This window comes from Gossypium arboreum, chromosome 4 (assembly GCF_025698485.1).
Source record: "Gossypium arboreum isolate Shixiya-1 chromosome 4, ASM2569848v2, whole genome shotgun sequence".
NCBI classification, from domain to species: domain Eukaryota; kingdom Viridiplantae; phylum Streptophyta; class Magnoliopsida; order Malvales; family Malvaceae; genus Gossypium; species Gossypium arboreum.
Window position 1 is genome coordinate 3,381,276 of NC_069073.1, and position 22,474 is coordinate 3,403,749.

At 32.4% G+C, this 22,474-nt stretch overlaps 3 protein-coding genes across 3 annotated transcripts; 1 reads left to right on the plus strand and 2 right to left on the minus strand.

The window, feature by feature from the left end:
- Positions 1–6,734: 6,734 nt before the first annotated feature.
- Positions 6,735–7,252, minus strand: LOC128291876 (cytochrome P450 714C2-like). Its single transcript, XM_053027369.1, has one exon. It carries the CDS (start codon positions 7,250–7,252, stop codon positions 6,833–6,835), a length of 420 nt encoding a protein of 139 aa, XP_052883329.1. The 3' UTR covers positions 6,735–6,832.
- A 17-nt stretch (positions 7,253–7,269) lies between these two features.
- LOC108459242 (cytochrome P450 714C2-like) lies at positions 7,270–8,766 on the minus strand. The gene is made up of 4 exons (XM_017758587.2): positions 8,481–8,766; positions 8,115–8,341; positions 7,771–8,018; positions 7,270–7,690 (listed from the first exon to the last, which is right to left on the minus strand). The coding sequence occupies exons 1-4, from the start codon at positions 8,764–8,766 to the stop codon at positions 7,270–7,272; spliced, it is 1,182 nt and encodes a 393-aa protein (XP_017614076.2).
- An 8,196-nt stretch (positions 8,767–16,962) lies between these two features.
- Positions 16,963–19,999, plus strand: LOC108457887 (protein SMAX1-LIKE 3-like). The gene is made up of 3 exons (XM_017757083.2): positions 16,963–18,402; positions 18,511–18,715; positions 18,819–19,999. The coding sequence occupies exons 1-3, from the start codon at positions 17,210–17,212 to the stop codon at positions 19,764–19,766; spliced, it is 2,346 nt and encodes a 781-aa protein (XP_017612572.1). The 5' UTR covers positions 16,963–17,209; the 3' UTR covers positions 19,767–19,999.
- Positions 20,000–22,474: the final 2,475 nt, after the last annotated feature.

The window sequence follows — 22,474 nt, forward strand, 5'->3', positions numbered from 1 at the left end:
CAGTAGTGCACAAGGGTCGAGTAGCGAACCCTGAAACAGGGAGACTTCTTCTAATAAACTGTACTAATTGGCCTGACCAAAAATTCTAGAAAAAAATTAGTAAGTAGATATATGAGTCTAGTTTCAGGGAAAATTTACGGAATTGGATTTCGAGTTTTGTAACTCGAGATATGATTTTTTTAGCGACCGTGACGCAGATGGATAGTTTACTACGAAAACTGTTTAAGTGCTAAGATAAGTTTTGTAATGTCTCCTGCTTGACTCCGGCAACGGCCTCGGGTAGGGGGACGTTACACTAATTAAATAAGTATAACACAAATAATGATTATTTAATAGAAAAGCACTCTCCTAGTCTAACTAAAAGAGGGGGCGCACACCCTAGATAAAAACACTAGGGTTGTTGCCCCTCACATGTTAAATGAGGGGAATTGGGCCTCTAACTTCATCACTTTTATTTATTTGTGAATGTGACCTGTTTTTCTAACTTCATAACTTCTATTTATTTTTACTCGTTTGGTTCTACATATAATTCATTTCTAGTTTTAACGAGCTAATGAATGGAACAATTGGACATATATAATTAGGGCTCAAATAATTTATAATTAAGTTGCAGTTTTTGCCTTTTATTTATTCTAACGCCCTAAATTTTTTGTTGTTAAGCCTGTATGATCGTTAAAAAATTTGATTTGGTTTGATGGTTAAGTGCCTTAGAGGTATTCTTTGGGTTCTATGTTCAATTCCCTTGTTTTGAATTTTTCTTATTGGATTTTGGCTTTATGTTAAGCTTGAAATTTAAGGCTTAAATTATTTCGTTGTTGGGTTGTGACAATAATGAGCCTAGTGGTTCGACGATTAAGTTCAGCGGACACTTGGGTCTTGGGTTCGAGTTGTGGTGTGAGCATTTGTTAGCAGATGAGTCTTTATTGAATTAAAAAAGTCTAGTGGTTATAGGATATTTTATTTTAAGTTATCAGATTAATGAAATCCCTAAAATCCCTCTATTCTTTTTACAGGTCCACAACTCCCATTCTCACATTATTTCTCTTTTTCTTGTTTGTATCTTTTTCTTTTTAAAACTTTCTTCTTCCATTTTCTCTTTTCTAATAGTATCTGTTTGTTGTGATTCTATTCTTCTTTATGTTCATGCGTGGTGTTGTTAATTTGATCGAAATTCTGGACGGGGTGTAAGTTTTTCTAATTATTTTCTGCTCATTCGCTTTGAAATTGTTTTCTTTGAACAATATAGGACTTAGTTATGCCTAAATCTCATTCTTGATCGTGATATATGTTCACGTGTTTTGATTAGGCGAAAGGGGTGACAATCAACTTTCTCTAGCAGAGTAGGTTGCAATCAGGTTGCTGGTTTATGGAATGGTAAGTACTTAGTTTCGATTTAGGGGCTGGAATTTTGGTGAATAGTGTTCCATCTTGAATTGGTTTTGAGAATTGATGGTTATCATTGTTGAATAATTGTAGGGTTTGGAGTGCAATTGTTGTGTGGTCGACCGACTTTTCTATCAGGTGGGTGAAACTAACTTGATTTATCGTTTGAAACTCAGAAAAAATGTGAAACAATGGGTTATTTTTGAAATTGCCTAGCGCTACATGGTCATGTGTCAAGCCATGTGGTAGATCATATGTGACACACGGTTGTGTAATAGGCCATGTGTTAGGTCGTGTGGAGCACACGGTCATATGAAATCTTGCAACCCATGTGGCTTGACTGTGTAGAGCACATGACTGTGTGAAACTTTGCAATTTGTGTGGGTAGACCGTGTGGACCACGGGCTAGGTTTTTGGGCTGTGTGGTCTTTTTTACCCATTTAAGTGCTATTTAAGGGACTCAAATTTGGGCCCATAGGTATCGTATTGGCTAAAAAAGATAAGCTATGGTACGTAAAAATATGTAGATAAGCATAGGAGGTATGTAGGTAGAATATATTACCATTAAACCATGTGCTATGTTATGATTTGAATGAAAATATATGAGAATGTATGCCATATGATTTATGATACATGTATATATGATATATGATTATGATACATTTGTGTTCTAGAATGGGTTATGATATGACGGAGGAAGTGTTATATGGCAGTTTGTACTGCAACTATAGCGGCTAGACCATAAATTTATGTATGGCAGCTCAACTGCAAATATATGAGTGGCACACCGCCACATATTGGTGTGATTGGATGGATGGACTCTTGTAATCCTATATAGTGTGACCGATTGGACGGATATGGTGTGTAGCGGATGGGGTGGGACATTATATGTTTATGATATGATATGCTATGTTATGATTCAATATGAAATGATTTGATAAGATATGATCTGTATAAAATCTGTTATGATAAGATATTCTATGATAAATTATTGTATTAAAATTATGGGCTAAATCACACACTAGGCTTAAAGCTCACGATTTGTTTGCTTCGTTTCAGGTAATCCTCCAACTTAGGATTGGACGGCGCCTCTGGATCGGGTTTCATAGTTTTGGTTTTAACACTATAGGTTTTCTTTTATTTGTTTGTTAAAATGGACGTTATGGACTTTCTTGGGTTTTTACTTGTTTTTGGGCATTTTAATATTTGCTTAGTTTGTTAGGACTGTTTGGAATTTATCACGTAAAAACTTCAATATTTTAAGAATGTTTACGTATGACAACTAAAAAGAACCGCCATTTAATAAATGAAACATTTTAAAGTTTTCCGCCACAAGACTAAGTATAATTTCCTAAAGTGTTTTGTTATAATTTCCTAAAGTGTTTTGTCACTCAAATGTTTAAGTAAATTGGTTTTGATTTTAGTAATACCATATAAGTGTGGTTTCAGAAAAATCACTATGTTTTCAAGGAGTTACCCAAATTGATTTTTCGTTACGTTGAAAATGGTTTCATCAAAATGAAATATATGTTTCTTATACTTGTACAACGTAACCCTTATGATCCGACCGTAACGTCTAGGCCAGGTATGGGGTGTTACAATTATAAACTTATTTAGTCACGAAGTCATTCCACTATAGTATTATGACTAAGCTCTCCCTAATTACATACCATTACAAAAGCTACTTAATCAATACTCTTCTAATAACCTTGTCATCAGTGTGTTACCCTCATAGGATATCTTTAATCTATTTGGGATAAATATATTCCTCTAATATGATCATATTTTATCTCATGGTAACCATTACATCTTCCTTAATGAAAAGTGAATTACTATCAAATAGTAATTAAGCCATTTATCATAAAGACAAACGACCAGTGGCCATATTTGTTTTTCATCTATCATGTAATGCCGATAAGAAGATATCATTTACCCATTGGTTGGGCTATGAATTCCACTATTGTGAATGATGCTACATACTGTAGAAGTCGTATGCCTAACACACCAACTTTCGGTTTCTTATCTATTTGAATTCAGGCTTTTACTTGCATCAAAGTATAGGAGTCACACATATATAGTCCATCATCCACTCAAGATCAAAGTATGCCACACTATGAATCACAAGTTAATAAATCAATAAATGGATCTAGGATCTATTCTACTTAGATTCTGTCCAATGTACTGTTAGTTTAGTCAGTCACACTTATTCCTCTATCTTTTAGGAGTCATCCGTTTCGATGCTCAAGACAAAGCATCTCTCCAATTAGTCTTGAATAACAATATATTAGTCTTTCAATTGGTTTTCTCATTTTCAGTTAAACTAAGGACATGCTTAGGTTAATCTAATAATACAAGTTGTCTTTCTGTATTACGATCCGACTACGTAATACCACTTAGTATTAGTTAAACATTAGATAACTAGTGAGCCAATATTTTATTATATTTTTCTTTACATGCAAAAACATTGAGGGCAATACACAAAATATATTAATGTAATTAATGAATGTTATTATTAAATAAATTTGTTCAAAAAATACAAGTATTCAAAACGAACACTTAAAGCACTAGATCCAACACCTTCAATGTCGCAACTTCTAATCCGATCATTTCAGGGCATCTCCAAACAATCTATCATGTCGTGACGCTAAGCTTCTTCACACCACGATGTGACTATCTGTTCTACTCAAATCTCCAAACCTTATGCATGTTAGCCCTTAACTCACTTGTACATTCAGGCGCACACACACCTTAAGCACCATTTATCATCTAATCACTAAAATGACATTAACCTCCTAAAACAAACACAAAACCGCAACTATACCAATACACAAGCCATGAGACAACTTAATACTAAAATGACTCAGTTTCATTTGAGAATAAGTTGAAACAAGAATAGAAAGACCATAATTATTTACCACTTATCATAATTACCCACAATTACATTTTTTCTTGCCTTCACGCAAAACCAAACCTAAAACTCGCAAACAACAAGCAATGCAAAATGTTCCCTATTACACAATCATATGCATTACATCCGTTAAGTAAATACAAACAACTTAATCATCGACATTCACTTATGAACATGAGACTTACAATGGCTCATAGTCATCAACCATGAAACGAGATTAGTTCAAATGGTTAATAAAGATCAAACACAATGGATAGCCAACTCAAAACATGCATATTCATGAAATTCCATCAAAATAAAACACTTAGATTTATGATAAAGTTATAATGCCAAAATCATCATTCAATAGTTCAATTGTATCTCTAACTTCAACCTAAGGTGTGAAGACTAGTTGAGGTCATATAGAACTTTTTGGCTTATAACATTCATTGGCTTAGGATGGTATGATAAATAATAAAAATGTTGAGGCACAAAACAACTACAAGCACTTGGATTAGTTAAACATATGATGTCATTTCTTAGCTTCTCCAAGGCATTCAGCTCACTAACCTTTCACCTTCCCTCTAATAACCTTTTGTCTCTTAAAATTGTAGTTCAAAATTACTAAACATTTAAAAAATCACTAACATTTAACTATCTAACCAAACAAATTAATTATATTAAAAAAGCCAGAAAATACAACTTAAAGGGAAAGCGTGTCCAGCTAGCTGCGATTTCCCACACTCTCTAAAAAACAACCTATTTCCCTAAATTTTCAAAAAATCAGCCTATTTAGCCAATAAGCTTTTTTTCAGCATATATGGCCTATTTAGCCTATTTTTAATTGATTGGTTTTCTTTATCTTAAATTTTTAAATATATATGAGTCATACAATTTTTCGAGTCGGATTTTTGTTGGATCAAACCAATTTGATTAGATGCAATTAGTATTTATAAAAAAATTACATAATTTATTTATAAAATATGCTTTTTTTGAGTTTTGAAATATAAATTAATAATAGATAGATAAATTTATACATGTTAGGTTAAATTACCAATATGTTGATATTGTCTTTTATATACATAATGTTTATCTCACACATTCATTTTTATTAATTATAAAAAAATTGATTTGAATATTATTAATTTTTATCATATTTAAAATAAAATCATATATATATAAATTATATTTATTTAATTAAAATGTTTAATTGAAAAACTTAAATTTTATTATTTAAAATTCTAAATGGAATAAGAATGATTTCAAACTATTAATCAATCAAATAATATGAGGAATACATTGAATATTTAGCGAAAATCATGCAATAAAAAGAAATTCAAAATAAAATAAAAGGAAATTAATATTTTTAATTTATTCAATTATATTTAATAATTTCATAAATTTACATTTTATTAATTAATAATATATTATGTTAATTTTAAGTAGAAATTTAAAAGATAAGACCAAATTAGTTAATTTTCCATTAATATATTATCAGATTAATTAATGTTTAATTAATATATTTTTATTATCATCAAATAATGATACTAATAAATTATTATTCTAATGTTAATTTAGTAAAATAATTAATAATAAAAGGTATTTTGTTAGTTCAAAAATCTTTCCAAACTCATGTTTTAATATATACTAATTTTTATATATAATAACAATAAATAAATAAATAAAACCGCCAACATACACCCACAAAATTAATTTAACTAAACTTCAAAATAAAAAGATTAACTACACAATTAGTCCCTCAGTTAAGTATGAAAATTTAAATTAATCCTAATATAAATCAAAGTTCAATTTAGTCCTTGAATTAAACTAAAAATTCAAATAAGCTCACAATATCACAACTCTTTTCTATATTATATTTCTTTTTCCAAATGATAAATTTAAATTTATGATGATTATCACAACTTTTATTTTAATATAACTACTATAATATTTTTTTACTTTTTAAAATTAATTATAATTATTTTAAATTTCAATTTAGTAATATGTTAGAAAATAAAAGGTATTCTTGACGATTCAAAAGTTTTTTCCAAACTCAGTATATATATATATATATATATATATATATATATATATATATATGTATGTATGATGTGAAGTTTTTGGAAAGAAAAAAATTATATAAATTTGTTATGGTATTTCCTGTTACCGACCCAAAACTCAGACATAACCCCGAACTACCGACCCATGCAGAGGAACTTGGGCCCCACAAGGTAGAGACATTAAGGGCTCATAGGAAGAGCTCGCAAGCTAGGTTCGCATGTGTGTTGCTAGGGGTTCAAAGGAAGAGGATGCAAAGTCAAGTGCGTGGTATAATAAACACATGTTAAGTTTAGAGCAGCATATGTGTTGGTGTGCACGAAGTCTACCTAGGATGTCATTTCGATGAACAATAACTGTATATATAAATGCTCTATTCCCCTTATCGAGAAGACACACAACAAAATTTGAAATGAAAGGAATATATTTTTATTTCATTGTATCTTCTTGGACATAAACTTAGAAAGTATTGAAGAAATTATTAGAGTAGTTGTGATAGATAAGTCAAAGCCTCCTAACAATGAGATTGACTCCATATTTAGGTTCAATAATCAAACTCAAAGATGGGCAGTGCCTATAGTTTGGTGAGGGAGAAAAAGTGAAATTTGACAAAGCAAGGGCAAGAAGTAGCTTGAGTTCGGCCAAGGCAAAATGCTGCCCCAAACATGTATGCGGTCCGAATCCAAAAGGCAAATACACATGAGGGAACTTGCAGGCGCCACTGACACCATTGGCAAACCTTTCAGGGTTGAATTTATGAGCATCAGGTCCCCATATTTCAGGGTCTTGGTGAAGTGTCACCGGCATTAACCAAATATTCACTCCTTTGGGCACATCAAGTTTTCCAAATTTCATATCTTCTAAGGCCTCCCTCGATATAATAGCTCCTGGAGGATATAGCCTTAGCGTCTCATTGATCACCATTGTCAGCTGCCATCCATTCAAACATAGTTAATTTCAGGACATGTTACTGCCTCATATATAAGAAAAATGAAGGTTGTGCTTACTGTTTTCATCCTCCGGATCATATCGGCATCTGGTATTTTGCCCTCACAAATTTGAACAACCTCGGCACGAACTTTGTCTTGCCAATCAGGGTTGAGTGCTAGAAGGAACAAGGTCCAAGCAGCTGTAATGGCAGTTGTTTCATACCCAGCAAAATATATGTTCTTGCAGTTGTCAACAATGAAGTTATCAGTTGCATCAGGGCCTAAATCACTGCTTTCAGCACCTTTCAGAATCATTTGTAACAGATCTTCCTTTGATGTTTCATCCTTGGTTTCATATACAGTTTTCAATATCAATGCTCGAACTTCTTTCTCCAATCTCCATATTTCCCTATTGCTCTTCGTCGGAAGATACCTGAAAATTCCAAATCCACTCATTTCTATCAGATTCCAATTCAACAAAGGAAAAGAAAACCGAATCGAATTGAACCAAACCTCATTCCAGGGAAGCCATTAGATAAAACTTTTTTAGACATGGCTTCTTGTAGAGCTCTAATTTTGAAGAAAATCTCTTCTCCTTTGGAATAATTGCTTCCAAAACAAGCCCTTGAGATAACATCCCTTGTAAACCTTCTTAAACAATCGTCAACTTTTATGTCTGCTGCTCCACCATGGCTATCTATTTTGCTCTTCCATCCCTTCACCACCATAACTGAGCACTCTGCCATAAGGTGTGTCATACCCTACAAACACATGGAAGACGCCAAAGTCCCGACAACATAATGTAATGAACATGGTAATAAATTTAGAATTGATCCATGGATAATTAATAGACATACCTTGACCTTGTCCATGTATAATTCAGGAGCAATGATTTTCCTTTGATGAGCCCATAAGGCACCATTTGAAGTTAAAATGCCTTTGCCAAGAAGAGGGCCTCGTTCCTTCTGTTGATAGGTGGGATTTCCCAAGTCCATTGAAGTGCATGTAATTATTTCCTTCACCAAATCAGCATCTGTTATGTGTAAAATCTGTATGTTGCCAAGCGAAAACAAAAAGGTTGGGCCTGAAAATAAAAAGGTTTCCAACGTTACTTCGTACTGTGCTTGATACAAGTACAAATAATTTCTACAATTTTCTTGATATATATATATACATCGGTGCCAATATATATATATATATAGCAAAATAAGAAATGAAAATACCATATTGCTGTATCCATTGATGGAAGAAAGGGAAGACAGTAGAGGAATTGTTGTGGGTAATGTGTTGTTGGGCCAAAACTGAGGACTGAGATTGTGCCTTCTTGATGTCAAGTGTATTACCAAGCAAAAATGTAGGAGGGGGACCCTGGATGCCCTGCTTTCGGAGCTTGGCACGGAGCCTTTGGGGCTGCCAAATCATCGAATCAAACAGCTGAATCACCATTCCAATCAACCCAATCAACAAGCATGTTCCACTCATCTTCACCACCAGCAATGCCAACTCCATGCCTTTGAACTCTCTTTGTATGCAGTGTCAAATATGGTACTTGCAATCTTTTCATGCCTAGGATTTATATGTGTATCTATATGTAATAACAACAAAATTAGGCATATTAAGAATCGATAAAAGACGTTAAAGTGAGGTCAAGTTGGTGGATGTTGGAGCTCAGAAAATTGAGTTCTATAAGAAAATAAAGGCCAATGATAACAATGTGAGCAGTCCAAAGATTATATATATGCTCCTTTTTGGACAGTTGTAAACAAATTTATTAATTTACAAAATATTTCAGCATTCTTGCATTTAGATTCTAGAGTTGGTTATTCTTTGGAGCGAAATCGAATTTTCAGTTAAATCAATCTATATTGAATTTGAATAAGGTAAATTTTAAAATGGACTTGTTCGATTTAAATTAAAATTTTAATAATAAAATTAATATATTTTTTTAATTATAAAAGTACTCTTTCTAATATATAGATTTTAAGTTATAAGTACAATCACAATTTACAAACAATACATATTTGGATAACAATGATTAAAACCAACTATTAAAATAACATCCAAACAGAATCGATAATTAGAATATATCCAAATTTAGATTAGAATAAAATTTATAAAAAAAACTCATACATGATTTACACATAATGATACTTAAATTTGAGATCTCAAAATTCGAGGACCACATCGAAAATTTATTAATTTATTGTTAAGGAATGAGATAAAAATATAAATTATTGGGGAAAAAGTAAAAATATTATAATAAAAGACTTAAATTTAATTAGTAAATTTATAGAGGATTAAAAAATTTTCATCATTTAATTTAAGGGGCCAAGGTCTCTCCCGTTGGGTTCACCTCTATGTTAGTTTCTTTTCTTTCTTTCTTTCTTTCTTTTTTTCTCGAGTCAAACCCCTATATTAGTCTTGTATATATATTTTTTAAGAAATTATTTTATGAACCATTTCCACCATATCATTTATGGTCCATTTTCAATTATTTAATGATATTTCAACAATTTTTTCATATCATTAACACATAATTTTAGTAATTTTTTTACCATAAACCCTAAACCCAAACTTAAAACCTTGAGTTCGAGAAATTTAGGATTTAAGATTTGAATTCAAGATTTTGAGTTTGGAGTTTAGAATTCTGATTCGAGGTAAAAAAAATTACCAAAATTATATATTAATGACATGAAAAAAATTATTGAAATGTCATTACATTATTGGAAAGTACCATAGATGATGTAGTGGGAATGGTCCATAAAATAATTTCTCCATTTTATACTACAATTGTGTTTAAAATGTTATATATTTAGATAAATTTTTCATGATAATAATTTACCTTATCCATTTTTTTTATCAAATTTGTATTTTCATGTTGTGTTAGTATTATCCTTCCTATCTTGTGTCATATTCCATATTCCATTTTAGTTTTTTCAATTATTATTCTATTAGGGCCGCTATGACTTTTGGTAATAGAATTACTAGAATTTAAGATTATTAAGTATACTATTGAGTATGTTACATTATCTTATTTGGTTCATTCGGCTATGAGGTAAGATTTTGATATTTGATTAATGAAATGTAAAACTACCTAAAAGCATATTTTATTAAATTGTCCTCGTAGAAATTGCTTCTCTTATTTAGTTAGTTATTTATTTTTAGGGTAAATTACACCAACATTCACTCAACTTTGAGGTAACTGACAAAACAGCCACTCAAGTTTTAATTCAGTCACTCAACCTTCAAAAAATAACAAAACAGGCACTACCAACCATTTTTCGTTACAGTTCCGTTACAAACTTAACCAAACTACGATTTTCCATTCCCCTCCCATCCCTCTCCCTCTTCCCCACCATCCCTCCCCTACTCTGATTCTCTCTCCCTCTCCCCCTCTTACCATTTACACATTTACACACTCGTTAATTACCATTACAAAACATTCTATACATGTTAATATATCCATACATAATAACCTAGTTCAAATATAAACTAAACATGTCACAAGTAACCATTTTCAAACCATCATCAACATGCTAAAAGAATCTTATAAACAATCACTTTAAAGTTACCAAAACAACACAAATTGGTAAGGCATCAAAGTGTACCAAAACAACATAGCTTTCCTATAGCACCCCTAACCCGGCCCAGAAGTTATAGCTGGATCCGGCATGCCACATCAAAAACGTAAAAAAAAAATTTCCATTCTAAGTCCAGAAAATCGTACTTGATGTTCAAAAGATTAATTCATTAAGGGTTAAAGTGAATGGAAGCTGTGCACCAGGTAGGAAATCAGAAAAGAGGTGGTGAGTGCATCGGACTGCTTAAGTACCAAGCTCCCTTCGGATCCAATCCTAGACATGCATACCGCCATTGCCACACCTTAACGTCATGGATATTTCTAGGAAACCGATTCGATTAAGTCATTTTTAGGAAAAGTGATTAATTTTTGGAAAATACTTTCATTGCGGAAGCTTTGCTTGTTGTCGTTTTATTTTGAAATCAACTGTTGTTTTTGAAAACGCGCCCTAAAGCTATCCAATTTCAACAGTTAAAATAAGTATTACCTATCTTAGTAATACATATTAAAAACCATCAAAAATAAATAAGCGGCCTTATTACATTTAAAAGCCCAAAACCTCAAACGTAATTAAAAGGATGTCCAGTTCACCAGAAGAAAATCAAACTTTCAGAACGGGTGGCCACTCCAAATTCTCTCACAGCTCCAAGCCCACTATAGTTGGGGATTTCTGCGTGGATGAAAATAAAAGGGTGAGTTTGGGGAAACTCGTGTGTAAGGAAAACTCCTTCAAAGTCCAAGTCAGCTCAAGCCCATTGGGCCTAAGCCCATTCAGTAATGATGGTCTTGGGCGAGCCCTTTTGATTACAATAAACCGGGCCTTAGCCCTTATTCAGATAATGATGATGGCCCATAGGCCCATTTCAAAATACATGCAACATCGGTAAACATATGCAAGCCCATTTGGGAGACTACTCAACCCACCAACCACTACACTCCACCCGTACCAGCCATACACTCCATGTGGGAATAGCTCAACCCACCCATTAACACTCCACGATTGCTTGACCTTGTTGCTCGATTATCGATAAATTGAGGCAAAGCCTCCAAGACGTGGACAAGCCACTTTCAGATACTTCCTCCGTCAATATCCCAGTCCATGCATCAGATAATAACATCATGGCATGCAGTAAATAACAACAAATCAAACATGCATTTAGGTCAATTTAACCCTAGGGTATTTGGTAATTTATCTCTTAGGGTAAACGTAAATTTTCCACTTTTAAAGGTATTTCAGTAATTTATCTATTTTAGGGTTTTTCAATCATATTCCTACTTTTCACGTACTAACAGAATCACATACCGAGGGTTCTTACCTAATTGGGCAGATTGGCCCATCATTCCAATTTTGGCCCATTAAGCCCAAAAATATCGAGGGCACGTAAATCATGCACTTTGCGGTCCAAACATTGCAGCTTACCAAAACATTAATAGATTTACCTCACGAGCATTTGCACACTCGAAAATCTACAAAATATCGGTTTTCGACATTTCGGCTTTTCGACTTTTGCCGATCTAGACTAAGAAAGAGGGTGTTAGTTACACACGCTTATGCATTTGCGACGATATCTTTTGAGATCCACACACGAACCGCCTACAATTGGATTACTAACACATTAATCTAACTATTCAAATACGAACTACGTATTAACCCCTTATAATATTCGGTCAACCACACCTACATATCATAGTAAGCTTATAAGAAATCAATAAGCAACTCATTAACAAATTTTTGTCAATGTTTACCACATAATCATAATTTCACTGCAAGCTGTCTTCCTGAGCAACAGTCACTAAATCATTTATAACTGGAGCTACGAAACTCCAAATCAAGTTCCGTTAATTTTCCCTGAAAATAGACTCATATATCTTCTATCCATAAAATTTTCAGAATTTTTGGTTTAGCCAATCAATACCAGAATTTTCTCAAATTTTCCCATGTTTCACTGTTTGACTAATCTGACCACCCTTCATTACGAATCAAATTTCTCATTGTACAGAATTCAAAATATGTTCTTGTTTATTTCATTAGAAACTAGACTCAATAAGCTTTAATTACATAATTTATTCAGCTTCTAATTCATCTCCCACAATTTATGGTGATTTTCCAAAGTCACGTTACTGCTGCTGTCCCAAGCAGATTTATTACCAAATCACTCTTTCATACACCTATCTTGCATGCATGTTATTTAAACATGTATATCACCAATCAATCATCACATATCTATGATTTTTACTTAAGCATAATCTCCATTTCATCATTTTAAAGCACATGTTAGCTGATTTTTCCTTTAGCATCTAAGGCACATGCATGCTCATTTGTTTGGCTCAACTTCACATATCTTCCATTTTTCATCAAAAGAACATGAAACAACAACCATTTCCTTCATTTTAATTCATGACTAAATGCTCACAACACAACTAAAAATCAAAATATACTTCAAGAGTTAAGGTAGAATCAAGAAGAACTCATGAACCTCAAAATAGAAGCAAGGTACCAAGAACTTACCTTCAATTTTCCTCCTCCTAATGACCGAATACTCAAGAGCTTTCTCCTCTCCTTTCTCTTCTCTAACTTTCAGCTATGATGAACAAAGATGGACAAAACTTTGTTCTTTTCACCCTTTTCTTTTAATAAAACTTCATATTTCATCCATTTAATTCTTTAATACAAAAGACATGATATTCTTATCATGAAACATTTACCTAACCCATTATCATGGAACATTTACATAACCTATTATCATGAAACATTTACCTAACCCATTATCATGGAACATTTACCTAACCTATTATCAATTTGTATCAATTTGTACCATAAATTATGGATATCAAGTGTACATTTTATCTACAACAACATGATGGTTGGCCACTTCATGTAAAATGGGAGGTTTGTCATGCAAATCCTCCTATTTTGCACTCCTATTTATTTGGCCACTTCAATTTAGCCTATAGCATTTTCAAACATTTTCACATAGGTCCTATTTCATCATTTCACCCCATTTTTCTTATGGAACAAAAATTAACTAAAATTGCCGGGTTCTATCTTAAGCTTGGGCTTTCTAGAGGCCCACTAACATAATTAAACCTATGCCAACATTCACAGAATTCCCGAAAATTGGGGCGTTACATTTCCAAAGCTTATACAAGCCAAAACACCATTAACAAATACACCATAATACCATTACAAAATTAATTTTTGTAACTAATAAAATTATGACATATATGAAAATAAATGAAAAGGATAAATAATTACTTTAATTAAAATTAAGGGTTTTATTGAGTAAAAATCATAGATTGGAGGATTATTTAATTACAAAATAAGTATAAGAACTTGTTTAAATATAATGTAATAGTTTGAGGATTTTTTGATATATTAATTTAAATTAATTATGATATAATTGGCATTACCCTTACGTATTAGCCTAAATTAAAGTTATGAAATTTCACTATAATAAATGCAACGTAAAAGATTATGGTTTGATAGAGGCAGAGAACATTAGTTCGGCTTTGCTTCGACGAATTCAACTGATGTTACAGTGCAAGAAACATTGGGTGCTTAGGCATATTCCTAAGGAGAGAAATCAAGTCATTGATTGTTTAGCTAAAATATTTTCTGTTGGAAAAGATAGTATGCAGATAGATAGTAACAGATGTGCTTAAGGAGTTGATTGACTTTCTTTGGCAAAACAAGGCTTCTGGTGCTTTTGATCATTTTGTTTAAATTAGTTATCTCCTATTTTTATTTACCTTTTTTTTTTATTGTTCAATTTTTTTCTTTTTTCTTTTTCTTTTTTTTTTTTGTACTTTCCTAGTTCTAGAATATATTGATTTAATATGATGCGAGAAATAATAAATTTTTTTTTTTTTTAAATTCGTGATTACTTCTGTCACTAATATTATTTTTAAAATTTAAACTTAGAATTTTGTACCTGAGTGTGGAATGTGTATTAACATTACACCAAACATTGCTGGTTGAACCATGTCTTAATCAATATACAGTTCAATTTAACATGTTTTTAAGAATGAATATTATAAATATTTACTTTATATTTTAAAATTACTCTTCAACCGAAATAATTTTATTTAAAATTCTTTTAAGCATCAATAAGCGGTTAGGTATAATAGTAAGATATATTGTACTACCAAGGAGAGAATGTAATTCAAACATTGGAGATAATATTATTTGAAGAGGTAACCACTAATCCTAATCATAGATCGTAAAATATACCTCAAAGTATTTAAAATAATTCATTTTAAGTAATTTTTTAAAAGGAGCATTCATTTATAATTTAAATTTCTTTAAATTTTTATTTCTTACAATAATTTAATATAACATGTTATTTTTAACTTTAATTATTAATTTTTGAATATATTATTTTTAATTATTTTACTTATATTATTTATATAACCTTTTAAATTGAAAGATTTTAATGTGAAGTAATGGCAACTACTCATAATTCATATATTTTAGGTTATTATTGTTTTATTTTCATATATTTTGTTTTAAATACAAATATTCAAGTTTGTTGAATATAGGGTCCGTATTTTATAACTTGGAATATTTGTCTTATCAATTAAAATAGTTAAATAATTCGTAATAATTTAGTTGATTCTAATGCTTGTGAAAAACAACATAATTAGATATAAGTTAAATATGCGATTTATGTTGTGTGGAGATGTGATCTAATCTAAATAAATTCTACTTGTTTGTATTTTTGTTAGAATTAGGTTTCTCTCGTTTTTAATGCTATTGGTAAGCTAAATCGTAAGTGTGAAGTTATAAGGTTGTTTATTGATAAGGGGAATAATTTCAATGAGTTCCCTATTAGCTATCAACAACGTAAAGGACGGATTGATTGCTAGTTTTGACGTTGACAATTATAACTAATTTATTAAAGATATCTTTGCATCGATGATCAAATTAGTTAATCAAACGAAGAATTTACCTTTAGTTAGAACTTTATCTTACTGATTTTCTTTTAATTTTGATTATGGCCATGTTTACTATGTTTTAAATTTTAATTTTAGTTTTCAATTTTCTAAACCCCATCATCCTTACTTTGCTTATTATTATTTAAGAAATAAAATTATCAGTAATCTATGGATACAACCCTACTCACTACTATCTACTAAATTTATATTTTTAGTAGAATTTTTTTTAACAATTTACTATTTGCTAAATAGGAGAATAATGCGCTTCAACACATTCGAACTCACGTCCTCCTGTATTGGTAACTATAATAATAAACGTCGATAATGACAGTAGAACGATCGCAAAGCAATAAGAAAAAAATATATAGATTTTACATGAAACTCTTTCGAGGGAAACTCATGGGCAGAAGAGAAGAAATTCACTAATATTGAAAAACGAATGATACAAAAGGAGTTCCGGCTACATCTATTTAAGGGGTTAAAAAAACATTATTCTAATTAAAGTCAAATAGAAGAAGAACAGTTCTATACGGATTCAATGGCCCGAGGCCGTAGCCGATTTTGTCACTGTATTTATTTCTTCAACAACTGACCGAATTCGGATCACACAATCTTTAACAGTAACAATATCCAAGTCAATCAAGTCAAGACATAATAAGTTGAATGTGTGATGGATATATAACTCATAATCAATCTCCAATTAGCATTAGCCCTCTTCATGAGGAAGAGAGATAGAGAATAGAAGGAAATAAATAAATAAATAAGGAAAAAGAGGTAACACACTACAGCTCCCAATTCCCTTTAAACCGACACACAGTCGGCTCTTCTTTTCCTTCCCTCGTATTTCACCCATTTCTTTTCTTTACTCCAAGATTTTTAAATTTATAAAACATAAATGATGTAAGAGAAGGATGGTGTTGGCACCAAAGTGCAGAACCTGATCTATTGATTCAATTATACAAAAGACAAAATCAAAAGTGCTTATTCCATTGATTTGTCTAAAATAAAGCATATAGTGCTTCAAAAATATAGAAAAGAAAAAGAAAATTGAGTATTAAAGCTTCCTACTTTTAATTTTAACTAAGTAGCTTTAGCTTTATGTATATCAAGAGACAAAGAAAAAAGGCAAAGGTGAAAATCACATGCAAACCACTTTCACATACATAGACCAAAATTTTGCCTCACTTACAAGAAAAGCATAAACCCCACTTCTTATAACATTCTGCATTACCTTCCTCCTTTTCAAATATATATATAAGCCTTGATTACCACTGCCCTATTCTGCTACCAAATGATATAGTTCTCTCAAGCATAGTTTTGCTTGCAATCCAAATGAAACCTACCGAGCTTGAACCTCTAAGTCTCTGATTTTGTTGACTTTACTCCCAAAAATTTTCCAAGTTTTCGTTGTTTGATCTTATCTTAAACAGTGAAAAGATGAGGGCAGGAGTTTGCAGTGTGCAGCAAACGTTAACAGCTGAGGCTTCGAACATGGTGAAGCAATCAATTGGGCTTGCTAGACGGCGAGGGCACGCCCAAGTCACTCCCCTTCATGTCGCAAGTGCTTTGCTTGCATCCCCTAATGGCCTTCTTCGACGAGCTTGTCTTCAATCTCACTCTCACCCTCTTCAGTTCAGAGCTCTCGAGCTTTGTTTCAATGTCGCACTAAATCGTCTCCCTGCATTCACTTCTAACCCTTTGTTAGGCCCTCAAAGCCCCCATCATCATCATCCTTCCCTTTCCAACGCCTTGGTTGCCGCCTTTAAGCGAGCTCAGGCTCATCAACGCCGAGGAACCATTGAGAACCAACAACAACCCATTTTAGCTCTCAAAATAGAGTTACAACATCTCATAATCTCCATTTTAGATGATCCTAGTGTCAGTAGGGTAATGAGGGAAGCTGGTTTCTCCAGCCCACAAGTTAAAACCAAACTAGAACAAACAGTTTCCTTAGAGATATGTTCCCAAGTTCCCTCTACTAAGGAAAATCCCATTTCCAAGCCCCAAGTTGTTGGTCCTAATGTGTCAAATTCCCAGTTCTTGTTTGGGTCTTCACTAAGCAAACCAGCAGATCAACATAGGAACCAAAACATGTCAAATGTTTTGAACACAATTGTGAACAAAAGGAGAAACACAGTGATTATAGGGGAGTGTGTAGGCAGTGCCGAGAGTGTCGTTAAAGGGGTGATGGATAAGTTTGAGAAAGGCCAAGTTTCTGGGGATTTAAGATATCTGCAATTTATCAAGCTTCCACTTTTTTCATTGAGAAATCTTGCTAAAGATGAAGTGGAGCAGAAACTTGTAGAGCTTAAGTGCCTAGTGAAGAATTATATAGGAAGAGGGGTTGTTTTATATTTGGGTGATCTCAAATGGATTTCAGAGTTTTGGTCTAACAATGGGGAGCAAAGAAGAAACTATTACTGCCCAGTGGAACACATTATCATGGAGATTAAGAGATTAGTGTGTGGCATTAGAGACAGTGGGAAGTTTTTTCTTTTGGGAATTTCAAGTTTTCAAACTTACATCAAGTGTAAAACAGGCTATCCTTCTCTTGAGACAATTTGGGAACTTCATCCTCTTGCAATTTCAGCTGACAGCAGCTTAAGCCTCTGTCTCAATCTTGCTGACAGGTAAATCCAGTAGCTAACACTTTTAAGAAAAATATTGAGTGTACTTGGATGAATTGTTTTATCTTTCTTTTTCTCCTCTCTTTACATGTTTTTTCCCCTCATTTGCAGTTTGCCAGTAGATGAAGCTGTAGGGGTAAATAAGAACCAGACTCCCTTAACTCATAGATTGCTCAACTTTGACAAGGAAGCTGATCAAAGCACTGCAAGCAGCAGTCTCCGAAATAAGGATTTCATCAGTACTGCAATTGTCTCTCCTAGTTCAAGTCTGCCTTCATGGCTCCAAGAAGCCAAAATAAACCCTCTCCATCATAAGGTATCTGTTCTATATTTAAATTGCTGTCGAGGTTGCGTTTTTCGATTAAATCATGTTCATCATGATTGTGATAAATATCTAATATATGTTTTGTTATCTATAGGATTCAGTCAATATACGGGATGTACAGAAAGAGCATCAGTTTTGGATATCCGAATCCGAACACACAGATGAATTGGGCTATGGAGTCCCATTGGGATTTGATCCTAAACCAGACCTCCTCTCAAACCCCAACTCCAGCCCCAACTCAGCTTCTTCAAGTGAGGCAACTGAGGTTGACATTGATGGCCTTAACCAGTTCAAGATTCGGAATGCTGAAAACATGAACATTCTATGCAGTGCATTAGAGAGAAAGGTTCCACGGCACAAGGATCTGGTTCCTGAAATCGTTAGCACCATACTTGAATGCAGGTCGGGGACGAGAAAAGTCAAAAGCTGGTTAAACAGGGGAGAAACCAAAGAAGAAACTTGGTTGTTTTTCTTAGGAGCTGACCATGAAGCCAAGAAGAAGATTGCCAGAGAGTTGGGTAGATGCATTTTCGGTTCTCAAAACAACATGGTCACCATCTCTTCCATATCGAAAACTGCAGATTTGATTGAAGAATCCAACAACAAACGAAAGAGGGACAAGTGGGGCAGCAATTATGTTGAGAGATTGGGTGAGGCATTGAATGAGAATCCTCACAGGGTGCTCTTAATGGAAGACATGGAACAGCTTGATTATTGTTCCATGGAAGCCATGAAACAAGCAATTGAAAATGGGAGAATAAGCATTTCAGATGATGAAACAGTTGGTGTTAAAGATGCAATCATCATTTTCAGCTGCAAAAGCTTGAATGCATTGTCAAGAGGTGGTAGTTCTTCAAGAAAAAGGACAAAGGTTTGTGAAACAGAAGATGAGATTAAGGAAACAGATGAAATGGAGCACAAAAACTCATCAATCTCTCTAGATTTGAAGATTGCACTTGAAGATTATAGTGCAGGTGATGATATTGGAATTCGGGAATATGTTGATAAGCTAATCGTTTTCAGATCAGTTCAGGAACTTTGAGGACTAATTGACAGATTCCATAGATGAGGCAAATTATTTTGTTTTCCTTTTTTTTTTTTTGTGGGGAGGGATAGAACAAGGATAAAAATAGAAAAGAAACAAACTAACGTGGGTATACAGTGAAAGGGGTGGGGGTGGATTGGAATGACAAATTAAGTTATAATTATTGTATAATTATGTATCTTTGATGATGTTAATATATAAATATGTACTTTAATTGTTGTTTTGGGGAATTTATTTATGTTTATTATATTAGGTTACGATACAACTACTAATAAAATCATATCACGAATATATTTATAAAAATTGATATAAATAAATGGTTAAGTTTAAATGATGAAAACTTTAAAAGTATGGGTTTAAATCTTATTATGTGTATATTTTACTATTTTTTTATGCAAAAGATATGTTGAGTGTTTATTTCTCTCTGTCTAACTGACATTAAACCCATCGGGGTGCTTATTATCACCCTGTGAGCACGAAACCTTCCCAAGAATATCTGCCCAAGCTAAGTAAAGCTTATAACAGATCCTTATGGCAAGGAAAAGTACCAATCTTTCGAACAGCTTAATGTTGGTTAGACAGAGAGAAACAAACATTCAACAATTGGTGTGGTAAGCGTGGACACAATTTCGACCTTGAGAATGACTCAGAGAGTTGGAAATGGCTCACTCGAATGAGGAATTCCCACATGGTTTACCTCCAAACCGAGACGAGAGATGGGAGATCGGTAACCGTCCCCAGGGAGCGGACTTCTTTGCTGGCTGATTTGTTGACTGGCCGGAGAACTTGGTCAATTTTGGTCAAGGAGGTATCCGCAGTAAATGTGTTTTCTCACCATAAATAAGAATGACTCGGGAATTAATTTATATTTTTGAATTATTATTTAATTAATCTAAAATTAAATAACTGAAGTATAAAGTAAAAATTAAGTTAATTAAGTCATTGTAGTTTCACGAGAACAATTTAATTAAATTAATTTGTTCATACATTCTAGTACGGTGAAGTCGTCATAAATTTAATAGATAGAATTGAGTTGAAAAAATAATTTAATTTTTTAGTTAATTAAAATAATAAATAATATTTTCACCATAGAAAAATAGTTATACAGGGACTGGATAAATTATATGAGTTGGTTTAAAAACTAGATAACACATACAATTGACCCAATGCATGACAAGACCTAACAAGCCTTGTTTAACAACAAGGGGCAGCAAACCCTAATCTCAAAAGGGGGTTATCGTCGCTCCCCTATAGTGTACTCCTTATAAGAGCCGTATTTTCTTCTTTAAATATTATTATTCAAGTTCCTCTTGTTCTACCAAAACATTTGTTATTCTCTCTATATGTAGAGAGACTAAGGGCTAGGTCAAATATACAATATACATATGTCAATATTTTGTCAAAATATAGAAAAATTATTTTTCAAGTAAATTATATCTTTTAAAAGGAATTCATCTTTTAGTTTTTTGCTTAAAAGTTTCACATAAAGTTTTTTCGATTTGCATATAGGGTCCACACTTTAGCAAACCAAGATCATGAATAGTAGAGACGATCAAGTGGTCGAAAGTCGGGAACAATTTAGTCCGCCTCGTACAAAACACAGGTACGATCAAAGTAAAAAGGTTTATTGCTATAAACATCATAGCTAGTCTATCTCAAAAATAAAATTTTAAAATTGCATTGTGCACTATTTCATTGTTTTTCAAACTGGTTTTTCCAACAAAATTGATATGTTGGCTCTTATTTCCTAGCTTCCCTAGGCACAATCAAAGTGATTCTTAAAGTACAAACTAGTATTGGTTGCATTGGTAAAACACATTGTATTTCTCAAGAAAAGAATGCAGGTTCAAATCTTAAAGACGATATTATTGAAAGGGCAACCACGAAACCCAAACATAAACCATACAAACAGACATGGAAAATACCAACAACAAAAAAGTGACCCTTAAAGTAGTTAAAAGCATCTTTCCTTATGAACGTCGAATTCGTCTCCAATTAACAATATTATATTATATCTAAAATATTTTAGACTTATATAAATTTAGTTAAATTCTACTATTAGTCCCTACTTTTTAGGAAAATTATGGATTTAGTCCTTGTACTTTAATTTGATCATTTTTAGTCCCTATAATTTTCAAATTTTAAAATACAGTCCTCACCAAATGATAACTATTAAATTCTTTAAGTTCTTTTATTTTCAATATATGATAAGGCAAACATATTATCATATGTTTAATGTTATAGGGCAAACATATTATCATATGTCTAATATTATGTTAGCTTGTTATTTCAATATGTTACTCACTAGAAACTCGGTTAATAGATTAATGACTCTCATTTGCGTCATGACTAAAATTTCAAAATTCGAAAAGTATAAGGACTTAGAATGATCCAATTGGAGAATATGGACTAAATATACAATTATACACAAAGTATAAGACTAGCAATTGAATTTAACCGAATGGATTTAACTACTATCATTTGGGACTAAAATAAAATTTCTAAATTCAAAATGTACAAAGACTAAAAATAAATTTGGATCAATTCGACATGGACTAAATCCACAACTTTCATAAAGCACAAGGACTAATACCAAAATTTAACATATAAATTTTAATATGTTAATAATATGTGTTATATATTTTTACAAATTAGTGCATTTTAATTGTATTTTTTTAGTTTACATTGTGCTATTAGTCTTTGTA